Source organism: Hypomesus nipponensis, chromosome 9 (assembly GCF_054491055.1).
Source record: "Hypomesus nipponensis isolate SF chromosome 9, ASM5449105v1, whole genome shotgun sequence".
Lineage (NCBI taxonomy): Eukaryota > Metazoa > Chordata > Actinopteri > Osmeriformes > Osmeridae > Hypomesus > Hypomesus nipponensis.
The window spans coordinates 9,767,152-9,794,729 of record NC_140369.1 but is presented as its reverse complement, the minus strand read 5'-3'; the positions used below and the strand labels follow the sequence as shown (position 1 = coordinate 9,794,729).

Here is a 27,578-nt window from a genome sequence, read left to right as displayed (position 1 = left end):
TATGGTTCTTGCTCTATTGAGTTGGTGTTTTGTGGTCCGCCTCTGTCTCAAATATCATAAGATAATAAACTTCGTAAAGGACTCAGTAAAGTGTATATCTCAATTAAATGAATGCTAAAATACATTGCTTGCACCTTTCATGTCAACCCAGTTGTAAGGAGGATTATCCGCGTGCAAGAAGATTTTAGTTTACTCCGAAATTTGCGACAGAGTAGAATGTTTGATGCATGAGAATGATGGAATTGCGTCTTCACCCTCTCAAAATGGAAGCATAATCTCAGACAAAAGCGACAAACTATATGTATTTATATATACACGTATGTAGCCTATCCCATTTTGCAAATGCCGATGTCCGACCGTTTGTCTGTTTTCCATCATGTCGATAGAGTGCACAATCAGTTAGTTCCACGTCCTGAAGATAAAAAGAGGACTGAGACAGGACAATGTCGACTACATGTCGTTTTAAACTGTATCTTCGACTGGATTGCTCGACGGAGAGTCAAAGATAGCATGTGAAGGAGAACGGACGTGGATGTCAGTTAGATTTCTAAACATGCACACAAAATCCTGAGTCGTTATAACTTGGATACCGATAAGGACTCCTTTTCTTGCAGAAACAGTAAAGTAATATCTTCCTAAAACTGACATAATTCCAACAGGGAGGTTAAAGGTAACCACACACATTCACACATGCATGCACGAGTACGATATTCATCAAATGCAAATTAATTAGTTATTAGTTTATGAGTTTATCATCATTTCCTTTATCATTTTATATATCTTATGGTTCGTTTGGATAGGCTTAATATTTCGAGTTCCATTCTTCTTATTATGAGATTCTGTCCTTTTTTGTAAGCTCCTTGATGAATGTCTTTGTCAGATTTAGTCTAAAATTGTTGTGGTGAAAGTTCAAGCTGTTATGGTACTTTTGCATTCCTTGTATTTTATATTGTGCAATCCCAGCGTATTTGTTCAAGTGATCATTTTAGGTCTTTTCCAAAATAAGGGAAGCCTAAAAGTGCTTTATTAGTATATAGAAACATCAGTAAATTGTGTTTGCGTCAGATTGAAATAATGTCTGCACACATCATTGAACTAGGCCTATGCGGCAGCCGTCTTTATAGTGGCTTCAAATGGCGTAGGGTGTTGGCTACATCGTCATGTGGTAACACATTTAGCAAATAATAGCATATTAATTCTAGTGGACGCACATAAAAAAAAGGCTATTATAACATGCCTCATAATGATCCAGCAAATGATTTGCAAGCTAATGCATCTTGCATAAATTGTAAACAAGAAGGCTAATTCATCAAGGTAAAGCACAATGAACGCATAATTTGCCTTTTAAGAGTCAAACATGACCCATAATTCAAAATGAGATTTTAGGCCTAAATAATAGTTTTCAAGGTAAATAATTATTGTCCTCTAATTAAAAATCAACTAGTAAGTCATGCTATACGACATCTCCAAGAATGTATTCGAGACTGATGTTTGTAAAAGAAAACAAGGGCCCAAGTTGTATGCGGGCTCTCTCTCTTACTGGCTATTTTGTCATTGATAATGGTCCGGTTGTTTGCAAACAAGCATGAAACAACCTCAAACGAAACCACAATAGTTAAGCCACAAGCAGCTAGTTCGTCTGTTGCAAGATACCTATTTCCGAATTGTTTTCTCAAAATGTGAAATTACTGTTTTACTGGCAGTTGTGTTATCTGTAGCTTGTATGGAATATGTATGGACAGAGTTTACATAGCATTGGCTTAGTATACACAAAATTACCCACAGAGGAACTAACTCTGCAACGTTGTATATAGGATTCAGCTATTTCGTTTTGATCGAAATGTCGGCCTAAATAAGGATAATTTGGTTAATCGACTATCAGGTAGTTAATTTCAATATATACTGTTGTTTGAAGCCAATGGTTATTTAACCTACAGTATTAATATATGGAGAACTATTCTAAAAAATACTTTAGGCCTACATGATTTATCAATTTTATAACCCATTTGTTGTTTTGATAATTCCACGAATTTCTTAAATTTTCAGGGGACATGCAGTAGGCATACTGTACAACTAGATGGAGAAGGCCAGTGAAAATGGGCTCACGGCGAGAAGTGGACGGTCCCAATACAAAACAGGCAATGGAGCTATTCTTGTGGAATTCTATCGTATTTGACTCGAGAGCGCCACCTGGAGATACGATATGGTGTAAATGTATCTGACAAACATGACAAAACCAGGTTCCAGAATCGGCGTACATAGCTGAAGATATTTAACAGGATTTTGTCTGAGGGCATAGGCCTATGTCTATTTATCCAACCACTCACTATGCTGTGAGGAATATCACATAAAGGAAAAGCGGCATAATCCAGAGGGCTAACATGATAGATCACACATGCTCATTTAAAACATATTGGCAGGTCACAAAATATAGACTACCATACAGCCTTAAATGTTTCCAAAACTTGACCGTTTGTATGAAAGATAACTGCATTGTTTGTCAATCAAGCCTTTTGTTTTAGAATTGTGTCGTTACTGTCACTTATTCTACTGTTCCGAATGCGATTATTTGATGAAGGTGAGATATATTCCAATACAATTATGCAGCTAATATGTTGTATTTGGACTTGGTGTTCTGTAAAACATCTCTAAAATCTATCTTAAGGAAGACTAAAGACACAAGTTCATCAAGAAATTAAACGGATACTGAGGCATCATTTTTCATCGTGTCCTCTCCCTTCGTGTCCTTTGGCTATGACTTGCCATATGGGATGACTGGGTGTGTAGGGTACTAGTTTCAATGGAAAGACCAACCCGAACGGTGATTTAAATATTAGCCAGGTGACCACAATAAGTCAAAGTCATAAAATTGTAATGTCAGGATGGATGCAGTGTAGCGCCTGAAGTGGGTTTTATGATCTTCAAATATAATGTGCGATGCCGCAGTTAGAAGCGTAAAAGGTGACGAGGAGGAGGTCTACACCGATGTTGCCGCGGGCTACCATGGGTAGGCTTCAGCTGTAGTGTGCGAACGCTCTTTTCCTGGAAAAAACAACAACATTTTGGATCATATATAGAAAAAAGATTACAAGGAAAGGAAATCACATGTATAATGGAGCAGTATCAATATCAAGAAGTCCCCGTAGTTGCGAGACGAGGTAGGAATTACCCCTTTATTTTATTTGCTTTGACTAAGATGATGTTTTAAATGTTTTAACTGTAATCATAATAAACAGTTATTTGTATTGAATGTTCCATTTATTTATAGAACCGTGTTTTAGATTTGTACGGCATTAGGCCTATAGCATTGCACTAGGCGATGTTCACACGAGCGGTGACTTCGGATTATTTGTGACATTGTGTTCACATTTCTCCTTCATGTGCAATATAATTTAGCCAAAATACATTATTGTTGTACACCTGCACAAAAAGTCAGTGATTGGTTTGTTATAGATTAATTTCACAAATTAAAAACTATGATCGCCTCGTCATTACTGGACTGTACAAATTGAAGAAATGAAAGGTATCGCCATGTGCACGTTCTTATAGGGACTGTGAAGGTAAACGGCTAAACTGTGCAAGGTTAAAAAAGGAATCTGTTGGCATGTAGGTAGTTGTTATTAGGCTAGTATTGGTGTGGCATGTCACCAAGGCAGTGGGCTACGGAAGCATCGTAGGATTTAAAATTGGGATGAACTGGCTACAAAACATATATCAAGCCTATAGGCCTACTATCTTTTAATTCTCCCATTAAATTAATTTAGATTCAGGAAGCCCATCAGAAATTGCACACATTGATTACGCAGTTGTCCTCAAACGTTCAGCTGATGCGTGGTTTAGGTAGTTTCATGTTGTTGGGATTGACTTCCTGGCTCGGCAACAAGAAACTGCCTTGATTACGTCAGTTCGCCTTCATCAAGGGCGTCGATTTCTGCCAGATTGCACAAAGTGGCCGCAAATGGCGTAAATGAACCAAGCCATGGCTATCCACAAGGATATTTTTTTCTTTGCTCTTTGGGTGCATGGTGGGTACTAAAGTGTCTATGGCTTTCAGTATGTGAATTGGGGCTGTAAACATCACGAGTCCTTTATAGCTTTGTGTTGTAGCCGATAGCCAAGGCCTACTTTGGAGATGGGCTTGTAGACGATATTATTGACCGGAGGTGTTTTAGACAGGATCCTCTGCATTCCAAAGCATTTCAGGTGTAGCTGTAGCCTACCAGACATCCGTAAAAGCGACAGAGCTGCTGCAATCTCAGGGAACATTTACCAGTGTTTGTCTCCGTGATTGGACTTGATCATGATAGGCTAGCCTACTTTATCAAATAGCCTCCAATTGCGAATTATTATAGGCTACAGGTTGTGGTTTTATCTGTGAAATGACTATGTCGATGCGTTGTTTTATATGCTACTCTGTACAATTATCCCATATGTACATTTATATAGCCTATGCGTAATCTTGAGTTAACAACACGACTTGCAAAGCCAGTTCTTATAATATAGAATGTAGCATATGGAAATTATAAATAACCACCCCGATCTTTCAGTGAGTTGTCTCGTTATCATTGCGAGTGTTCCTACAATATTACAGAATATGCAGTTTTATTTTACCCATAATTGCTCCATATTTCAATTGACCAACACGTGTATTTTTTGTAGAAATACCACAAGGACCTATGGAAGATTTTCTAAGGCCTTGACTCTTCACCCACGATCATAACTTTATGCAGTGCTTATAGGCCACTACCAGGCCTCCTAGAAAACGTTTGACAGTTAGACATTAAGGAGGCGCCTTTAAATGTGTTTACGAGAATGGAATGTTACTCCAACTCCACCAAATTAACGTGCGTAATAAACAGCATTCTACGACCCCGAAAGCTGGAACGTAATCCTTCACCAGAGATATAAATGTAGAGGGGGTGTGCATTTGTACAACATGCTGTTAAGCACTCTATAAGTGCTTATGCCATGCAGAGACTTGTCTTCAACTCAGTGGCATATTTCTCTCCTCTTGACCGGTCAGTGTCGGAATTATATAAAATCATTTCTCTCTCATTCTCTCATTTTATTTCTCGGCCAATAAACAAATGAACGTATTGCAAGGAGACAATGCTGTTACAATTATAATACAATATAAAGGAGTTTAAAACTATAACATGTCCAGTGTTCTATCTGTCGAGACCGTCTAGTTTTCAAGCAATGTAAGAAATATGGATACAGGCAATCAATTAATATGTTGTCCAACGACACAGATTATGTTTTATCACTGTAGTTATGCATGTTTCCACTGAAATATAAATATATATTTGTTTTTGTTTTTGTTAGATTGTTCAGGTTTATAGTTCTTCAATGCATTATGTAGGCTATTACATTAATTGAAGAGTAGGCGAAGTCAAGGCTCACGTACTTGTCATGTATTGTCTGTATACTGCATAATGCTCATCCGTCCTCTCAGAAAGCATAATGGAATCATGGGATTCAACTCTTTTGACATTAAAACACATGGCGCACAAGTGTGTGAGTGTGTGTATATTTCACTTGGTCCAGTGACATTCTAATATAGCAATATCATTTTTGTATTAAGTTTACTTTCAGAATTAGATGTTTTTGAATAAATCAGAACACAACCAAATAAACTCTGGTGTGTGTTGTTTGTTTTGAACAGTAAGCCTACAAAATGTGATATTATTTAAACATTTGAGGCAGAAACATGAGGAATTTTATCTTCAAGTAAAACCAAACCGCGCAGGCGCAGGCTAACCGCTTACAAAGCTGTAAACTGTCTGGAAAAGATCATGAGCAAAGGTACAGCAGAGTTTAAATCTGAATATAAATCTCTCTTGCTACCAAAACACAAATGTCTAGAATTTAAGAAGCTTGAGTAAATATTTGTGTTACTTTCTTTGAATGATTATGCACATCCTTTGGATCTTTAATACATTGAAAATAGCCAACATATATTGTAATGTTAATTTTAATATACCCAAAAACAAACATTTGAAAACTAAATAAACGTACCCACAGCTAAATAGATAAGTCCACTAAAATAAAATGTTTCCCACTTAATGGTTGCAATTGATCAATGTGTTATTTGATTTGCATAGATTTATCATATTTAGAATAACATATTCTGTCTATATTTGAAAGACATCCCACAATGACAACAACATAGAACACAAAGTCGATTACAGTGCACAGTTACTGACTTTAAATCAAGAAATGATCAACACATTATTGCACAGTGAAACGGTTACTGAGCAATGATGTGTTGCCTATGCGTAATCCATTTTGAAGAAGGACTTTATTAACATCTTATTTATTAGGCCTACCTATTCTGTATATTTATGCAAATATAGCTATATTTGAGCTTTTAATGATCATGTCATTAGCCAATGGCATAGTTTTAGAAGCCCATTAATGAGAATTTTGTTACAGCCTTGTGGTGGTACTTTCTCAGTAAATTAAACTTTACATCCACAGGAATGCAAGGACTTGTTCAGAATCTTTATTATTCGAAATCCTAAATGAGTCCTACAGAACTAATTTAACTCAGAATTCATCAGAACTATGATCACGATACTCATTATGCACTGCACCGCAATGTGTAGAAGGCTAAAACGACAAGAAGTTCATATATCCAACGCTTTAGGCATATCCTATTCGTAGGCTATCATAATTTGTATGACTCCAAAGCTAAGCTACTAAACATTGTAACTCGGCAAAAAGAGACGGCAAAGTCGCCATGCATTGTCTTTGTGAGATAACTTGGTATGTGACATTGACATAACCTACTTGGTGTGTTTTAATAGGCTTGGTGCTGAGACTAAGATAGTTTTGGCAGACGAAACTTGAAGTTTGTGGTTAGAGTAGCATGTTTAAACTTAAATCCATATGCCCTTCTGTGGACAGAGCAAATGATTTAAAATTATATTTTGATATTGACTGCACAAGTTTGTAAACTACCAGTTACATTTAAATTGTGAGTAACAGACTTGCTGTCCACATCTAGGTTACTTCAGGAGGAAACAAAGCACTGGTTTCCCGAATGTATTAGTTTATACATATTTATCATAGTAACGATGATGCATTTTGGTGCATTGTAACTTATTGGGTTTACATTTATGCGAAATGAAAAATTTGGTTGCTGTTTTTGATAACACGTTTATTACCAATCAAATGCTCCCCATACCACTTTAGGGTAGATGAAAACGTGAACGGTCTCTCCATGTTTAGACTCATTGGGTCAATTGTTCTTCAAGTGTATGTGATAGACAAAGTCTTACATGAATCAGAACACACGTCAGCAATTTAATAGGCTTTGTAGTCTGTTTCATAGGTTAAATTGATGCAACACAATCTGAACGAATGGGTGATCCCTTGTGTTCATCCAAATGTTTAAATTGTGATGAGCGCATGGAAAAATAGTACCTCATGTTCTGTCGGCAACATAGCATATACCTCTACTCCACGAACAAGTCGATAGTCTTAAATATCCGTGTGAGTAGGCCAATGACGAAAGAATAAACATAATTCTTGAGCTACTGATAACTGTATGTTATTTGCACCATTGCTATATTCACACAAGTTCTGAGGTGCAAGTAAAACTGTCCAGACAGTAGCTTGCTTGCGCATTAATCGACTTTGCAGTAAGAAGTACCACCACGTGTCCTGCTTTGGCCAATGAAAATAAGGGAAACCAGGGAGAAATAATTACCTGACTTGATTGTTCTAGGGGTAAGGTGTAAAAAAAAAAGTATACACTCGATGTAATAATCTGATGCATGTAAAGGAGAAAGGAGTTAAGGGTAATCATCATGTCAACCAGGGGTCCCATGAGCACTTATTATGTGGATTCTCTTAGCAGTCACGAAAACGAGGATGTGCAGCTGGCGTCGCGGTTATCTGTTCCCGAGCTTCTTCCCAGTGGTTCTTGTCCGACGACACTACCAGAGTGCTCAGACTTTTCATCCTGTAGTTTTGCTCCGAAACCGACTGTCTTTACCTCGTCCTGGCGCCCAGTTCACTCTCAATCTTCGGTGGTCTATCACCCATATACCCATCAGCCGCAGATTGGGACGGACTCGAGGTATGTTCGCTCATGGTTGGAGCCAATATCGGGGACAGTATCCTTTCCAAGCTACCCGGTAAACACCAGACACTTTGGGCTGAAAACCGAACATCTCACGGCCGGTGATTGCTTTGCTTCCAGTGCACGAGGATATACGGACTATTTCTACAACTCGCCCGTTGTTATCCGACATAAGACACAGCAGAACCTCCCTTCTCCGGAGCTGGACGTTTCGGCACCTACGAAGCACAAAGACGACAAACCAGAACTAGACCTGAGTAAGTGGCAGCCAAGTCCGTTATTTACTTTATATCGTTTCGCGTGTGATGTCCATCCTTATGGACTTTTTTCCTCCTCTTTCCGTCATCCCCCAGTGACAAACAAACAACAAAATTATCTACGTTCTCTTATTTTTAACAAGTGTGTTTAGGGGCTGTTTGACAGTGTTAGTCAACACAAACGCTAATCCCGGTAAGGTTGTAAAATAACTAGAAGCTGTAAAAAAGCTATAAAATGAAGGCATTTCTGTAAACAAGTTTCACATCGCCTAGTCAATGACTAATACAGATTTCAAAGACTCCACACCGGGTTATCTTCATATTTGTTCAAGTTTCTTACTTTTAGGGGGCCTAATATATGTTTTGAATTTGGCTTTACATAAGCTGTGGTTTAGTGTAGGCTAAACCAGAGTTCTATTTGAAAATCTAGCCTATAACATGTTAAACTCGTGTTAAATGTCACACAGTGTGAAATTAGGCATTCGGCCTCGGCCAACCGTCCAATTGTTAAACAGTAGCCTATAGACCTTATTTTATTGTCGACTATCAACATAGGTTAACCGCAATCAGGTACAAGATAATCATTTGAATTTACATTTAGCAGACGCTCTTATCCAGAGTGACTTACAGCAAGTACAGAGCAAGTAGGGTTAGTGCGTGAGGTGCCTTGCACAAGGGCACAACGTAATTTGGCGCGACCGGGAATCGAACCGGCAACCTTCTGATTAATAGCCCGAGTCCCTAACCGCTCAGCCATCTGACCCCCATGAATCATGGACTACATTGCTTCTAATTAGAAAAAATCTGACATGCCAACACATAGCAATGTCAGAGCGAAGCATCTAGCTGCGTCGGTCGCAGACCTGCACAGACACGAAGCCAAGGCTTTTAAAATATTTTATGAGCCAATAAAGCAAATGGCACACTCACCAGTTTACGACGCTGTGCCTTGCTAGCCACAGTTGATGATTTTAAAGATGATCTGAGTATTTTACGATTATATACAGATTGTAGGCCAATCAGTGTGGTTATAATGAACGATAGTTTCACCGGATTGGAAATCATGGAAGGCTAATGATTTCTATTATTGTGAGAATGTGTAGCCTGTGAATGTGTAAAGCTAAATGTGTACATATTTCTTGGCCTAAACGTATAGGCTACTTTAATGGTGTTCTTTTCCCCATTTTATAGACAATCCGGTCATTAATTGGATACATGCAAGGTCAACAAGGAAGAAGAGGTGTCCTTATACAAAATTTCAGACGCTTGAGCTGGAAAAAGAGTTTTTGTTTAACATGTATCTTACTAGGGATCAACGATACGAGGTGGCACGGGTTTTGAATCTGACCGAAAGACAAGTCAAGATATGGTTTCAGAATCGTCGAATGAAAATGAAGAAGACGAATAAAGAGAAGACGGAGACCAATGAGCAGTAATGCACCTTGGTGACACATATGCCTTTAAATCTCCAATCTGTGAGCTATGAAAAATATAATTGTTCAAGGGCACCTGATACCTCCAAATATTTAATAGTTCCTATTTCCAAATACGCCTGATTAATTCAGGTCTATAGCGGAGGACTACGATGCCTCAATACGATTGTATCCGTATGCAGCTTGTTGGGAGTTTGCCCTGGATGTTTAGAGACACTGATCTGGGACATTATCTTTAGTGGTCTTTATTTCTGGGAGTGTGTATGTGACAAAACCTGTGTATTTAGATGCTGCACACACTTGGCTCCATTAGCATTTTTATTTTCACCTCAAAAGGCATGCATATGTAGCCTAGACCTATGTTTTTATTTTATAATTTCTCATGACAGTACAGGGCTGTGTTTCCAAAGCAATTTATCTTCAGTTGTTAAGAGTGTTATCTACGAGGAAAATAACGAACGGTCGTTAGCCTATATTTTACGTGCGTTTCCCAAACATGCTCTTAACAAGAACGTTCGTACCTGTCTCAAGAAAGATGCTTGTGTGGAAATGTGATTGTTCTTTCTCAACTTCAGGACTTATGTTAAATAAACTAACTAAAAGAATTGAGTAAGCACGGTACACAAAACATCTTAATTACTGTCGGTACAGAAAACGCTTTACATTTACAGCTATATCATATTTTAGGCCCTATTGTCATTTATATATATATAGGCCTATCGTATGTGGCTAAAACTAGTTCACATGATGTAGGCATGTGTGCATATATCCTAGCAGGTGTCGTAACTTTTCAATCCGCGGGATGCATTTATAAAAAAGTATGTAGGCCTAGCCTAATCCGCACACCATCTGAATAAAGACATGTTTAGCCTAGTTCATTGAAATACAGTTTCAGTTTAACTTCTGACAACAAATAAAAGAAAAAACATAAAGAATTTTGTTTTTTTCATCTCAAACTATCTTTACGCATCAATGTAGCCTCGTTATTAGGGTTTGCCTACTGGTGTCTCCACTGAGTCTCTTTGCTTAAGACGCACTTAGCTATCTACGACTGCTCAGGAGCTCTCGTTAATCGACGATCATTTCCAAGAACCTCTTTAGCTACAATGCATTTGGGAAACGGCCCATAAAACTAAGATCAGTCGTACGATGGATTCTACGACTACTTCGTCTTGTGATGCTTTTGGGAGGTTTTGTTACTTTTTCCTCTGTATGCCTCAAGTTTGTGTGGTGAAATATTAAATCTGCACCAGAAGTATTGCTTTAACTTTATGTAATGCAGCTTTATGTTGTGAACATGTGCCATTATTATCAGCAACAAAATGACAAGTATTTGTTTCTCCTCGTGTCACTATGCTGTTTTTGGACTCTAGCTACATCGAGTTGTTTTGTTGTGTATCTCCTATTAAGTGTTGTTGTGTAATTAGAATTTAATAGGATTTGAAGTGTAAAGAAAAACTGTCTCTCAGAATGTATTTTCTCTATTCTTGGTTACTAGACTGAATTGGCCCTCTTCTCGATGTGCCACAAAAAATCCTGACAGGATGCTGAGGTTTTAGTGCCCAATATAGTGGCACATTTCCGCCTTGGAGCACAGAGAAATGTAGGTGTTTACGACACTTGTTGAGGCATTGCTGTTGGTCTTGCATCCAATCGAACAAAGAAAATCTGGCAGAACTGGCTAGACGTCTGGGCTAAATTACTTTATTGTTCTTATGGTGTGCCTCTTTCAAAACAACCTTATTACACTTGTTTTGTCTGCTTCAAATGCGTCTCTGTGGCCCTTTATCAATAGTTTGCGACTCTGAAAGTGGTAGGAGGGAAAAGGAGGGGGCAAACTTCACTATTGCCTACTTTGATCTTCAACGATATGCATTTTAAACAGCCTAGTTTCCTTACAAAACACTGACATGATGCCCTGCGAAATTGGCATAGGCCTCTTCCAATTTTTTTGTCAACAATGCAAGTAGGCTATGCTCTTATAGGCTACATATATAAGCCAATACAAAATGAGTTCACTAATGAGGATATCATCCAATAGCCTTTAAACAGCATCCATATTGGAGATGTTTAAATAATATTTATATTTAGGCCAAATTATATTGGTGGTTAACTTTTATTATTTATCTAACTTCTATCTAAGTTAAGAGTATAAAGTAGGCTATACCAATTATTTGTAGTATATTGTTTAAGAAAGTCTATTGTTGCAGTTTTTTACGATGCCAATATATTTGTCTAGTCTTTATGTCATGACTTAATAGCCTCAGAGTATAGATGAACTGTCATTTTTCATAAGCCATATCGCAAAGTATCTCTGCTACAAGGCACGGTGAACAAAAAATGTTAGCACAATATCTCAGTTGCTTAAAGAGTAGGCCTAACAAGAACAAATAACTAGAACAAATAATGTAGCCTACCTATCACTCCCAGCCACTTAAACCGTTATTTTTGATCCTTTTCTAATTTTCAATAAGAAGTTTTACTACTAGTTTTAGCCACAATAATAACTGTGAACAATGTTGAGATGTCACAAATTAGACACAGGACATTGATGGATTATTTTTAACCCACGTATGTTCAGCCACAAGATGTCACTGTGGACTAAGAATGTAACTTTTGAGAACGTGTTTTTATGCCAGAAGCTTCGGAATGAAAATAAATGCACCATCTTCAACCTGTTTGGCTAATCTTATCCCAAATGTAGGCAATAAGCAGGTAAAATGAAACTACAATTAATAGGATGAATACTTAATGGGCAAGTAGAAAAGGCTTTTATTAGACTATACTGCTTGGCCGTTTTAAATTGATGTGAGTATATGTTCACAGATGTAACTTACTGGGTTAGGGTTAAAATAACCCTTTGTTATTCTTGTTCATCGTGAATCAATTCATTTTCTAAGGTGAAGGTCGAATGGAATAAATGAATAACAATTTACAACAACTCAAAGGCAGATGGCAAAACGTATATTTTTTTTCATTCATAAAATCAAGTTCAGATAAATTAAGCCTGTTACAGTTACAAGAGGCTAATACGGAATTACGCAGAATTATAATAAATATTAGGCTATACTTATCAAACTTCACTTAAAACCAAAAATGTCGTACGTCTCCTCGAAGCATTGAGATGCAGCTTATTTAAATTGACCTTTTTAAAAGCAGAAATGAGAGCAGATGTTGCATGCATATAGCCAACGTTTTGTGACCACTCGACAATGACAAAAGTGTGCGTGTGTCTGTGTGTCAGAGAGAGAAGGGGGGGGGGGGCATAATGTACAAAGGAAATGTCAGAAAACAAAGGACTGTATCTGATATACCAACAAAATACATTTCTATATTCGTTAAAATAAAAGACATTCACACAAAAATGACAGTTAAACTGTTTTGTAGACAAGACGAGAAGGCGGACATGTTGGCCTATTGCACCGTGGCAGATTTCCAGTTCTTTCTGATAGAAGCTAAATCAACATTCAGTTTCTGCAGGTCCGTAGACGTCTGAGTAAACCGTGCAAGTGGGAGGAGGTTGAAGGTTGGTATAGGGAGAGAGAAGGAAGGTGGTTTATGTCGTGTAAGGAGGGAGGGGGTGCTTGTGAATGTGTCGGAGGAGCTAGCCAGCTTTAGCTATAGCTCACATTAACCATTCACGACATAAGTCGGACTTGAGGCTGCAAAAGAAAGAAAAGAAAAGGTGATATAAGTAGGCTAGTTGTATAAAAACATCTGAGTAGTCTAACATCTAGAAAGGTTGTAGCCTAAGGGAGCCGGCGCAATTTGTTTCCGTCATTTAACATTTCTTTATGGTTTTGTGGTGTCGTGCTTTTTATGTATGGGGTTTGGAAAAGGACTTCGGTAATAATTGCTATAGTCATCAGCCTGCAATTCAGCTGTGACATTATTCAGGAAAAACATGAGTTCCTATTTCGTCAACCCTCTATTTTCAAAATACAAAGGTGGCGAGAACTTGGAACCAACTTACTACGACTGCAGGTTCCCTCAAAGCGTCACACGAAGCCATGCGCTGGTGTATGGAACAGGAGCGGCAGCAGGCTTTCAGCATCCGCCTCATCACGTCCAAAATTTCTTCCACCATGGGACGCCGGGAATATCAACGCCAGGTTACCAACAGAGCCCATGCGCATTGGCTTGCCGTGGAGATGCCTCAAAATGTTATGGATACGAAGCTCTTCCCAGACAACAGCTTTATGGTACCCAACAAGAGGCTAGCGGGGCACAATTCCCAGACTGTAAATCGGCAAATGGCACCAACATCGGAGAAGAACAAGGCCAATTAACAAATCCTCCAAGTCTACTGTTTCCGTGGATGAGACCGCATGGTTAGTATAAATTCACATTCCTATGTCCTATTCCATCAAATAAACTGACCTGTAAATTAAACTTTAAGTCTGTAAAGTAAACTGCACAGTCTGCAGTGGTGTGTCGTCATGATTGGACATGATGTCTGTTTTGTTGGATTTGATAAAGGGCAGATACAAAGTACAAAACAAGACCGTAAACCATACAGTCAAGCCCATTCTAAGTAAATCAACTTAAAGTTAACCGAAGACACTAAACAGTGAGTGTTTTTAGCCCTTAGATGAAAAGACAGCTAGGGTCAAGGGACAACAAAAGCACTTCAAAAGATATACCTCTGCCACAATAACGCGCACACGCACCCGCGTCAACATTATTAGGTGTAGGCCTACATCACTAACCAACAAGGGTGTGTGTTTCAGGGCCGTAATCATAATATATGTTGAGGGGGACGCATCCCAATATTCAAATCTGGTCAAAATCCCTCCCCAAATATATTGAAATAAAAATATAAACAAAATATAAATGTACGCCACGAAATTATCATTAAAAATTTAATCATATTCATAACTAAACGTAAAAGGTGTCCCCCCCCAACGTTGACTCTATGGCTACGGCCTTGGTGTGTTTGAGTTTGTATTATACATTTTTTCACAAATATGCTTTTCATCCATGTAAATGTATACCTTTTAATCATGCCTTCTAAATGTGAGCTATTTCCATATCATAGCTCCAGGAAGACGCAGTGGTCGTCAGACCTACAGCCGATACCAAACTCTGGAGCTGGAGAAGGAATTTCTGTTTAATCCATATCTCACCCGTAAACGTCGGATCGAGGTATCTCACGTTTTGGGATTAACAGAACGACAGGTGAAGATTTGGTTCCAAAACCGACGAATGAAGTGGAAAAAGGAAAACAACAAAGACAAATTTCCAGGCCTAAAAGGACAGTCAGAGACCGAGGGCAAAGCAGTGGGTAAGATCGACAGAGAGAGAGAAGAAGGGTGCAACGATGACGTAGCAGCAGCCCAAAGTGATAAAAAGGAAACTGGAGACGAAGAAGATACAAAAGAATAATCTTATTCTAAATTTAAAAGTGTTATGCTTGGTCCTAACATGAGGAAGGGGGAGAAAGAAAAGGGTACGCGTGTGTATGGAGTTGGGGGTGGGTTGTAAAGATGAAAATAACATTTTTGACCATCCTTTTATTAAGCCAATAAGTGAATAAGTAAATTGTTTTTATAAAATTATTTGGAGAAAAAAAGCTCTGGTCCCCATTGTGTAAAGCATTTGGTTCATGTTCTAATCACTAATGCAAAACTTGGAGATATGGATCAATATTAGCCTGTAGGCTATTTGAAATACAATATTTACACCAACTGTGTGATCTTATCTGAAAACACATTTGACTGTCTATTTTAGTTTATCGGAAAATATAAATTTTCTTATTTTCCAATAAGTTTCCAAAGTTTCCAAATCCGAATGTGGACAATTAATGCTACCTATATCAGAATAGTAAATAGAGAAATGACGATCACGTAAAGTAGGCCGAGTAGTATTTTCGAGTAAATATTGTGTTGCAATTTGTTTGCATTAGGCCCATGCATATTTGTCTTTACCTAAAAAACATGCCTTTTCTCTCTGAGCAGTATAATGCAGCAGACTACCTATTTGGGATCTTGTTTTCCAGCTGACAACTTCATTGTTGGAATAGCGAAACCAAACTACCTACTACTACTGCTACTGCTCAAATATAAGTTCTGACCAAGGCTACACTAATTGGCAAATTAATAACTTTACATAATCAGGACACTACCATTGTGCACGTGTTTGTATGAGTACAGTCCTTGATGTGTGTACAGATTGAAAACAAATCTGTGTCCGCGCCATGCACGCAATTTTTTAATAATTTGTGTACCACCAACTTAGACTTCCTAAAGGAACACAAATTAAAATCACCAATATTGTATAATTTTATTGAATGCGTGTAGTTAGATATATTTGTATAATTCATCAGCTACTTTATGATTATTTTATTATTACGCTGATGAAATATCAAAGTTTTTGTATTGCACTGATTTTGAGACATCAATGTTCGTATTTTCGTATGAATAAGCTTGATTTCTAAACATTTTCAACACAAGTGATGTGCACACTCTTGACATTGAGATGTTCAAATAAATTGGATGAAAACTCCTGTTTCCTCTCATTGTTGGAATAATAGTCTGGTATGAACCACATGCCCATTTGAGGACACACCCACAGGCTGGACTAAGGTGTATTTGTTTTTTCAGTACTTAATCATACATTTGTAGCATCACTTCACATAGAGTTTTTAAAATGAACTCATAGTTGTGTATAGGCCTAGCCTAAACTTTCTTTTAGTATAGAAAATCTGTGTTGTCATGCCCTCTGATGCATGTAGGCCCAGTCAAACCAAGCTGTGATGCAGTTAAGCAGTTATTATCTTGAAATTGTGCAAAAAAAAATTCAAACTGAATTTTTGGTTCTTGAATTTACAAAACATTCAACCTCACCGGAAAGTTGTGTAGTAGGACTATAATTGTGTATACTATATTTTAGTGGACGTGGAAGTTGTGGGGCGCTTCAGTTTTGGCGTAGACCACAATGTTCAAATACTTCAGTTCAAATATATTGTAGGCTATTTTGTGCAACTTGAATTAAGACTTTCTAACCATTGCTTAAAACAAAGCCCTTTTGAAAATGTCTGAATTACTGGATGGTAGATATAAAAACGTTGTCGTGAAATGGGGCTTCGTTTCACATCTTGCGTTTTGAAGTGCTTTTCTGTATACTAAAATGTTATAGAATTCGGACTATACCATCTACATTTAAAGGTTTTAGACATTTACCAGCCCAAGCCTATCAGTGCTCATAGCTTGAGCACCGATAGGACTATTTAAACACAATTAGGCTGAGGCCTACTCTCTTTACAGTTTAAAAACACTGTAGATTTAAAATCACCAGTGGAATCAATACTCCACTTTGAAAGACTGAAGACTTCTTCCTATAAACTGTTGTTCTCCGAGCAAATGGCAAGTCTCCTGGCCGAACAAGTCCAGCCGTATCCGCTTTTTACATGTTTACAGACCGTATTCTGAAGTTGCCTGAGAGCACCAATTATCTGTTGGCATTGTCTAGGACTCGTTTCCCTTAGTGCTGTAAGTATAGACCACATCCGCAATGAGGCCATAAACACCTGTACATTTTATGGGTGGCATATAAAACCTGCGTTCTAGGCTATGGGATTTCATTGTCCTTACTAACACTCGGACTGCGTATAGATCTTTGTTTTCAAACCCAGTGAGAGGCCACACATTGGTACGATGTAAACTATGTTTGGAGTGGAAATCAAAACTAAGCATACATTTTATAAATTGTAAATATTTCTGAATCCCCTCTCTTTAGGTCTTTCTACCATCACACAAAATACATTCTATGAGTATGAAGGGAAACCGTTTTTTGTTAAGTTGCATAACAGCTAGTTATGGTGGCCACCGCCATCAAGGTTTAGGCAAGTGGCTGACAACACAGAATATGTGACGTGTTTCTGTATTCATTCGTTTATCCCACCCATATGTTCGCATTAGATACCCTTTACTTCAATACACTAAAACAAATAATGTGGTATGGATTGTTGTTGTGTAGGCCAAAGTGTAGGGTATTTCCCCGTTTTACAAATAGCCTACTGCATGATCTCCATCCCGTAGCACAAAATTAAGCAGTTTATTCGGGTAGCTAATCTGGGACATTTTTGCATGGGAGCTTCCTGATTTACAATTGCCCTGGGCTGCGTATCCCGATAACGATTGATTTTCGATCTCACTCACGTTCGTAGGCCTACCTGTCTCCTAAGAATTAAGACGCTTCCCGGATTCGGAAATTTGATTGCAACTTCCATACTTTCGTTAAATAATCACGGTAGGCTACACAAAAAAATATTACTTATAGCCTACTGTCGATACAGAAAAACGTATTATTATCATAGTTTTTAATTGATATCGTAGGTTATGTGGTTGAAAATAGTTCACATGATGTAGGCATGTGCATATAACCTAGCAGGTGTCATGACTTTACAATCAGTGTTGGAGATTTTTTTGATGCATTTATGAAATGCTGACCTAATTCGCACACCCCATTTGATTAAAGACGTGTAGCCTATCACTGAAACATTTCCCAATATATATATATACATATATGTATGTATATATATATATATATATATATATATATATATATATATATATATAGGGATATATATACATGTAGCCTATATAAAAAAAGCATTCTTTTTTTCATCTCAATCATCTTTGCATCCATGTAGCCTTAAGGTTGGCCTACTTGTGTCTCCACTGAGTCTCTTTGCTTAAAATGCTTTTAGCGATCTACGACTGCTCAGGAGCTCTCGTTAATCTACGAGCATTTTCAAGAGCCTCTTCGATGGCTTTGGGAAACTGCCCGTAAAAGTAAGATCCATCGCACGATGGATTCGAGGTTTGCAATGCTTTTGGAAAAGCAGCGTAGATTACCCGAATTCACCCAATACTTAGTGAGGCTGCAGCCTGCGCGTGTGGGACCGGGAGTTGTTTGAGCGCATGTGTGCGCATGCGGAGAGGCCTCTGAGTCTGCTTGATTCTTCTGGTCGTATACATTTTGCCCTTTTTAATAATGACTTGGTAGTTGCTATACTAGTCCTAAAAACTGTATGTTAACTAATGTTTCGATGGAATATTATTGGGTTTCAATGAACATGGCTCCAAACAAATACTATTATACAGGTTTGCGAAAGTGGATGTCCTAAGGGAGCAATGGAAGTTATTAATAACATATTTAGTTTGGATATTAGGATACACATCCTGAGCAAGTGAATTACTGAAGTGAACTGTGTTTTATAACAAATATTTCGAAGTGGTCCACTAGAGTGAGGGGGAGAAACGAATTCCTGACTGTTTGGTTGGAAATTTACAGCCAAGTAATAAAAGTTTACGACTGTATCGGAACTTGGATTGGCTGTAGCCTGTCATGTGACTACCACTCCATGAACATGAACTTATTACTGTTGTCTCCTCTGATAACCAGCTTTCTCCATCTGTAAGCTTCACGGCCCACGTTTTTACAGGCATGGGTTTTATTTTTCCACCGAGCGTTGGCTACCAGTTCAGGCTTTACATCTGCTGTTCTTATCCCCTCCATCTTTTCCCTATTCATAGCGTTCTGTCAGTAATGCTCTATCACTTTTCTTTTGTCCGATCGGTCGCTCACAATAATACATTGTGTAATTGAGCTTGGGCAGCTTGGTTCCTTATTGTGGAGTGGTATTCTGTTTGAATACGATAATTGGAGATGTAGGTACCAGTTGGTTCCTAATATTTCCTCGTTTCCCTCCAGCCCTCGCAGCTGCGGGACCAGTAGGCTTGCGTCACTCGACAAGGAAAACGTGGGTGAGTTTCAGTGGGTTTCTGTGTTATTATTGGTTCAGAATTAACATTGTCACGTAATTATATATTTTTTATTTTCCTATTCTGAGCACAAATGTGAAAGTAACCCCAAGTCAATGTAGGCTGTCATTTGTGGGGGTTTTATATAGACTAAAAGTCCATCTCCACAAGCATAATTTGCATTGTTTGCCGCGCACTGCGTCTCCACCCCCGGTCCGGAGTCAGTTTATCTTTCGAGCAACCAACATGCTTGTGTAATCTTTTTTGTATTTGTGTAATCTAATTGATCAAGAGGAGACAAATCCTGATGGTTGTTTCCCACGTGATGATAATATTAAAGGCGGGCAACCGTGATGGGTGAGAGGGTCAGTCTAGTGCCACATAACAGAGTGAGGAGATGATGATAAAGTGAGGCATACTGGCTCGTGTGTTAAAGATGTAGATAGGATGGTGGTTTCTCAGTATGCCAATGCAGACCTTAATGTCTATCCCCATGTGGTTAATGGAACACTGAGCCTATGTGGCAAATACATCATAGCTCTATTTGAATAACTAAATTAATAAAATATAGTTTGTCTGAGTAATCAATAACAGTAATTGTCTGACTGCATTGACAACACCTCCTTCATATTTTCCCTTGGAATAAGCAAACAGCTCAACATAATTCATAATAGCTGTTCTGGTTATTCCTGATATAGGCCTTTGCCAGATTCAAGTCTAAACATGTAAATCGCATAAAAGGCCATACCGTAAATAAACAAATCTAATATGTATCAGTTTATTGGGAATTAACTGATGTGAACAATCTCTTGTTTAAATTAATAAATACCAATACGTCTTGTTCAAGCCCAAAGTTTTATTAGCCCACGATTTGCTTAAAGCCAACATTGCCATCTAGTGTTTGATGAAAATCATGAAAATAATTTCACATTCCATACAGCTTTGTGGTGACCGAAATATGTGCTATTGTGTTTTGTTTACTGGTTGTTCAACGGTTGCAACTCAGGATTCCGTTATTTGTGGCATACCGATAGACTAACTTCTGTCTGGGATTTCTGTTTCACTTACTGTAGACTCAACAACTCTTGGGATTCATTTAATTCATATCACTACATCCAATATAGGCTATTTGAGGAGGGGGTTGTAGTTGAGGTAGGCTAGGGTTGACTTTTCGAAATGTTTGCATTGGAAGCTGCAATGCTGGAATGCACACAGACGTGGTGCAAGAAGGGAGTATTGTAACTGCTTCTCTTTATTGCTGCTGTTCTTGCCTCCTGGGGTTTGTCCAAGGACACTTGCCACTTTGTGCTTCCGCTAAAGCTGTGGAGACAGGAAGGCAAAAAGGAGCGTGAGTTTATTACATTTTATTGCCTCAACTACAGTGAAGTGTTCTGGCATATCTTATCTTCCTAACCGTTTAATCTTTAAGTAAGTAAGTAAGAATAAGCTATACAAAAAAAACACAAAACAATATAGGAAAACAAACTCAATAAAACAAATGTGAAAAAAATCCCTGACACAAAAAATATATTATTCGAACGTCCAAAGCCATAATTTATAGCCTGACATATTGTAGGTAGGCTACTTGGCGATTAGTAATTTTGTAGCAGCTAATCCTGGGCTGGAAGGCCTACCAGATACAGACTTCACACTGGCATTTTGGCAAACTTTTCTTTTTTCCTCCTGTCCTCCAACCCCTCTGTTTGTAGGCTACAAATGAGTAAATAGGCCGAGTTGAATCACTTTGGAATTACAGGATTATCAGAGGCTCGTCAAACCATGCGGATGTCCTTTGTATTCAGTTAAAGAAGGGCCCGGAAGCACTACATGCGTCAAACGATGATCTTTATTGCCACATTATCTTAAAATGCGTATCCCAAAAGCTTTACTTAGCCGGACCAGTCGTTAGTCCAACGTAACATGTTGCTTTTGTACACAAATAAACATTAAATCAATTCACTTAAACCCAATTGTGGGAGAATTCCATGTGTTTATTTTTAAATCGGCAAGTTTTAATATAAATCTGCTATATTACATCAAGGGTAAGTTAAGTAAAACATACAATGACATTTCTGGGCGGAACAAAGACGGTAGTCTAAATGTGACATTAGAACATGTCACCCACTCTTTATACTTCAATCAGATGATGCTCTCCCTCAAGCATTTGGGTAGCCAATTATTTAATTAAACCAGAGAAAGTGAAGTGTCTAATTTCGTAATAGCAACTCGGATTTTGCTTGCGTGGGAAAAATTAACCCTTCTCTAAAAAATCCGATTACAATAAGGTGGTTCAACTTCCGCCATGAATATATTTTGAAGATTGTGCCTTCAACCTCGTTAGCAATGTAAAAATAATTTCGTTCTTGCATTGATAGACTATTCTAAACAAGATAAACACTTTTCTATGATTGATGAAGGCCTATCACCTTACTCCAGCAGACACTTTCAGCTAAATACCACCTACAGCAAATATGGCTAGTTGAATAAGAGTTACTCACATTAAAGATTAGATTCAAACTCACCAGCATAATCAACACTCCACGACCATTCTTATTTGTATTCTTAGATCATAGATAAGCTTAACCGATTGTCTTTTTTTCATTACTTCATCGTTGTTATTGTCTTTTGTTAAGGTTGTGTTCTGGCTATGTTTGGCATTCTTTCAAAAAAGCATATAAATAGAGATTTAGTAGGTAGACACAAACATTTTTGAACCCCTGCTTTTTTTTCTTTCGGGTTAAATTGTTCACGACGTAGACTTATGATGGTTAGTTGTAATCTGTTTCGGTAGCCTAAATCAGTGGGCATAAGTGAATAATATTTTCTACAGCTAAGAACTGCCAATTTTGTGACCGTCTGTAAAATTGTCTAAAGTTGGAAGTGCAAATTGGCATATAGCCTACTTTTCTTTTTTTTCTTCTTTTTGTCAAGCCAAGCATTCTATAGGCCTTGACGCAATAGCCTAATGACTTTATGGCCCTTTGCTTACAGGTAATTCCATGCCAGACTGTCCACAAAGAATGCAATAAAACACCTTCCCATAGGCTGCACTTTCACTTCCATAACGTTCCCTTCCTTACCCGAACCCCAATTAACAGACGCGATAGTTTTGAATACTTGTTTTAGGAGGTCAACAATGCCGACTAGATTTTTGAAAGCCTGTATTAAATGGATACAAAACCTTATCAACACCAAAACATGGACGGTCAAATGTAACTTAGCCTACACTGGCTTTCTGGGACAATGCCTATAAGGTGATATTCAACTGCATTTTAACTCCAGCGCGCGTCATGTGACTCATTTTTAAGTAACAGCTTTATCTTCCATCTCAAAGATCAAAGCGTGTGCAGGAAACATTACGTTTGTCTCCGTTCTCTGCCAGTGTTAGTTAGTGTGATTGCATATTGCGGTACTTCATATGTGAAAATAGGCCTACTATAGGCTATAGGATAGGCCTATTAGCCGAATTATTCAAATAGGTCATAAATAACATTCGGGCATTTGCCCTTTACTTACCCAAGATGTATATGACTCTGTGCACGTCATAAACACAGACTAATTTAAACAAGAATGTGGAAAACACGAACTTGCAGGCTTTGGGGAAAACTAGTTAACAGTAAAAAGTAAGTAAATAATTAAATAAACAACAAGCTGCTTGATTATGGAATATCATCTTTTGCAGTTGATGGTCACTCTTAGCCTGTTAAATGATACAGCTCAGGCGTTTCATGAACCTTTATGGGCTGAGGTGGTGTAGATTTTAGCTCGGAATTACAACTCTTTATAGAAGGGTCTTGTTTCTCCCCACATGCCAATGGCCTGCCAAGTGTACGCTCTCTTTTCATTCCGAGATGGTTTCTGCTATTTTATTTTGTTCCTATATACGAATACACACGGTGGTAGACTGGAAGCTGTTATTTGTCTGGTTTTATGACTTCTGCGGCTAACACAGGCATTTAAACATTATTTTAGTAAAAGTGCTATTAACCTTTTCTATTGGCAATAATAATTTCCATTGTCAACGAAAGCCTTCTTGATCCCTTGCTAACCTCACCCTTCAAAAACACAATTCGCGATGTGGATCTGTGTCTTTGAAATCATCAGCAGCAACAGCCAAATGCTCGCTTGACCACCGTAATATGATAGCCTATTGTTTGCCCTATACACCAATGCCTGCAAGTCAATATTGTGTGGATAGTTTGTGTAGGCCTAGTCTATGTGTGTTAGCGCCTGAAATGCCCGCCTTTTGCCTACAATGATTCTAACAATCATTAGGCCAACTTTTTCCAATTAATTAATATCATACAATTATTTGACAAATTACAGCCCGGCCCGTTTATTTTTAAAACTAATTATTTGCAGCCTGAAAAATCACTTAAATCAGATCAAAAATGTCCAAAGAAAAATTAAATAATCGATTCAAGTGACTAATTATACTGTATAGTAAATAATGACATCACTGTATTGCAGTTACGGGGGTTTAATCTTGTAATCTGCACCGCTAATATAATGAAAATACACGTCACTTGCATTAGGAGCATTCTTTAAAAACCGCATTGACTTCTAATCAAAATATTGAAATACCGAATGGACGTAATCTCTCTTGGTACGAATTTAATTATAAACACATTTCATTTACTGTATTAATTCAAACCCATTTAAGAGTTTGAGCTCCCTCACAATGCATCTTAATTTGTAAATAGGCTACCGGCAGTCATGTCATCCAGGATGTCAACAAACATAAAAAGTGTGTAATGTGTTAGAGAGAGGAAAGATAGAAAAAGAGAGTAAGATAGAGAGTGTAAGAGTGAGTGATTGAAAGCGATGTGTGCTGGCGCGTTTTGTCTAGGACTGTGTGTAGGCGTGTGTAGTTCCCGCCTGTATTTATCTGGGTACGTGCGTGCCTGCATGGGTCCAATCTGGATTGTATGAATGCGCACATACATGTGGGCCTATGAATTCATCACGAGCGTGTGTGCGCACGCGTGCCTAAGAGAGAGTGGTTCAGTGGATTTAAAAAAAAGTTTTTCCTGTCTTCTGCCCCTCTTTTCCGTGCTTTTTATTGGAGGAAATGTGGTCAGCTGACAATGTCATCTTGTCCATCCTGGACTAGAGCTTTAGCAACAACATTCGCTGTGTGACCCGTGTCTTTATTGGTGCCCAGAAATAAATGATATCTAAATCATACAGCGTGCCTGTATTAAAGATAGACTGACAAGGAAAAAAGTGACGGAAGAAAATTGAGAGAGAGAGGGGGAGAGAGAGATCTGATTGAAAGGAGGGGTGGGATAGAGAAAGACAGGAAGCAATACAAAGAGAGTATGAATTCCTATTTCGCCAACCCGTCGCTCTCATGCCATATAGCTGGTGGTCAAGATGTTTTACCCAACGTAGCCCTGAACTCAAACACCTATGACCCCGTTCGACACTTCTCCTCTTACGGAGCTGCCGTAGCCCAAGGCCGGATATATTCATCGTCTTTCTATTCACCCCAAGACAACGTCGTTTTCGGCTCCAGTAGACCATACGAGTATGGATCCAATGTGTTTTACCAAGACAAGGACGTCCTGCCAAACTGCAGGCAGACCAGTTTGGGACTAGGCGCACAAAGCTCTCTCGCACAGGATTATCCGTCAGAACAGGGTAGGAACGGATCGCAAGAGCAGAAGGAGAGCGTTCAGATCTACCCATGGATGCAGCGGATGAACTCTCACAGCGGTGAGTATTACAAACTCGATGAGATAAATTAAACGACCTGGCCCATTTACGACCAGGGAAGCTACTTTTATCACCCCATAAACTATTACTACAGCAGCGTCCTGTCGAAGGCAATAAAGGCCTTTTATCTTCCACGGAAATCCCTTTTGGCTACTATGCCTCCTTCTCACACCCACTGGTATTTAGCCAGGAGAAAATACTGTGTATTTTTCTATGCCTATCCCATGTTGTCGAATAGGCTACCCATATCAGAGTTCGTCTTTTTGAAGATCGAGCTTTTTTGACTAAGAAAAAAGCCTACCCGTTCTTGCAATGTGCGTAAGCCAGAAGGCAACGAGTAGGAGACAACGGATAATTTGGATGATGAGATATGATAAATGCATTTATCTAGCCTAGATCTATAGCACAAAGACGTGGATTCATGTCAAATATTATCTGCGTACCGTCTTTAATTAATAAATGTGTGCGTGCGTGCGTCCGTGCACGTGTAGACTGTCAGGCTATTATTACTAGACTATAGATTATTAACAATTATGTTCATTTCCGATATTAATTGGTCATGTTTTTTTTTTATCCAGGAGTTGGATACGGTTCAGACAGACGGAGAGGTCGTCAAATATACTCAAGGTATCAAACTCTTGAACTCGAGAAAGAATTCCATTTCAACCGCTACTTGACAAGACGCAGGCGTATTGAAATTGCCAATGCTCTCTGCCTCACTGAACGCCAGATAAAAATCTGGTTTCAGAACCGCCGGATGAAATGGAAAAAGGAAAGCAATCTTACCTCCACCGTCACTGATATTAGTTCGGCAGGGGGGAATGAAGAGGCGGTGAAGGAGGACACAGAGGAAGATGAGAAAAGAAAGTGATTTAGCCTACTTGATGTCTTACAATAAGAATGATTCCGACGTAATGTGAGGATAACTTAACTACCTATTAGGATAGACCTACCTATGAATTGTATGGACTCTCGTCTGTGTATTCAAACATGATTACGTTAAATGGAATGCGAAATACAAGCTTTGCTATGAATTAACTTTTCATGAAGTCTATAATGCATTGCAATCACTTGACATTCCCTGTTGTATATATACAAAATGTGTGTACCCGATCGCTCTGACGTTCACCATAGTTGTGTAGCAGCACGTTCACTTTTTGTATTAGCCTTCATCAAAATACACCATGATGATTATGCTGAGTTCATACCACACGGGTAAGAAAACTGTGCTGACTGACGTTCCACAATAAACTGTTGATAAAACTATAGCATATCCATGCCATGAGTACCCATGTACCTCTAATAGACAGATTTAGTAGCTACGTGATTATATAATAACGTTTAGTGTAGAGATCACACTCGATGTAGCCTATAACGGTCACGTTCTGTCATATTCAATAAAATGATTGATAATGTTGTGCCTTTGCATCCATGTCTTTCACTATATTCCCGCATTGAGTCTCACGCTTCAGTAAGCTATATAACTTGTCTAGCATATAACCCAAGTTACTCAACATTGTCTAGCATATAACCCAAGTTACTCAACATTTAACATTAGACATCTTGAACGTCAGAGAACTCTGCGTCAATAATAACGCTTGAATAGTCATTAAATTGTATCTGGCAAATTTGTAAACGTATAGGCTATATGAAAAAAAAAACTATAGGATCAAAAAAATATACTTGAAGTTCTTACATCACTCAAGATGAGTCTGTAGGCCTTTAGTTACTGGGTTATTTCATGTTCCATAACTATGCGTTTTAGATACAAATTAACAACAACAAACACGTTTAAATATAGGTTATATGTGGACCGCGATTATTAAAAAAATGTTGTCACAATCCTAAAGTAGACTCATAGGCCTAATACTTTTAGCCAAATTAAAAAGTAAGCTAAAAAACCTATGTAATGTGTTCATTTCTGAGTTTGTTTACAGATATAGCCTACAATTCGACGAAATTAATTTGATGCCACTCCCAACGACTATTTCAGCTAAATCTATTCTGAAAGTGGAAAGTTAATGATTATCATACAGAGAGGACCCAATGGGAAACAAAGTAGACAGAAATCTCTAGTTGCGGTCTGATATGCAAAGCCACCTAATAGCCTAACTATTAATAGCCTATTATTCTGCTATTTGTTGAATTTGATTTGATGATTTTAATTTGATTTGTTTCATTTGATTTGTTGTTTTTGGTAATGTGTAGGCCAAGTCATTGCAAATTTACAACAATCGCTTTAGCCGAAATGTGCCGAGATCTTCATGTTAAAGAGTTGGCCTGGTTGATTTAGCGTGCATAAAAAAAAACCTCA

General features: G+C 38.2%; 3 protein-coding genes across 6 annotated transcripts; all 3 read left to right on the top strand.

Annotated features, from left to right (window-relative positions):
- Positions 1–104: 104 nt before the first annotated feature.
- LOC146272782 (homeobox protein Hox-C6a-like) lies at positions 105–26,684 on the top strand. 4 transcript variants are annotated; one of them, XM_084704719.1, is made up of 5 exons: positions 105–670; positions 2,047–3,158; positions 19,497–19,549; positions 25,043–25,264; positions 25,843–26,684. In XM_084704719.1, exons 2-5 carry the CDS (start codon positions 3,106–3,108, stop codon positions 26,133–26,135), a joined length of 621 nt encoding a protein of 206 aa, XP_084560845.1. In that variant the 5' UTR covers positions 105–670; positions 2,047–3,105; the 3' UTR covers positions 26,136–26,684. The 4 variants fall into 4 exon arrangements, with proteins under 4 accessions (XP_084560845.1, XP_084560846.1, XP_084560843.1 ...); XM_084704720.1 differs by lacking the exon at positions 105–670 and having other exon boundaries at positions 2,024–3,158; XM_084704717.1 differs by lacking the exons at positions 105–670; positions 2,047–3,158 and adding an exon at positions 19,193–19,324.
- On the top strand, positions 7,701–12,453 carry LOC146272784 (homeobox protein Hox-C9a-like). Its single transcript, XM_084704712.1, has 2 exons — positions 7,701–8,346; positions 9,538–12,453. The coding sequence occupies exons 1-2, from the start codon at positions 7,815–7,817 to the stop codon at positions 9,780–9,782; spliced, it is 777 nt and encodes a 258-aa protein (XP_084560838.1). The 5' UTR covers positions 7,701–7,814; the 3' UTR covers positions 9,783–12,453.
- On the top strand, positions 13,351–16,296 carry LOC146272783 (homeobox protein Hox-C8a-like). The gene is made up of 2 exons (XM_084704713.1): positions 13,351–14,110; positions 14,818–16,296. Exons 1-2 carry the CDS (start codon positions 13,684–13,686, stop codon positions 15,162–15,164), a joined length of 774 nt encoding a protein of 257 aa, XP_084560839.1. The 5' UTR covers positions 13,351–13,683; the 3' UTR covers positions 15,165–16,296.
- Positions 26,685–27,578: the final 894 nt, after the last annotated feature.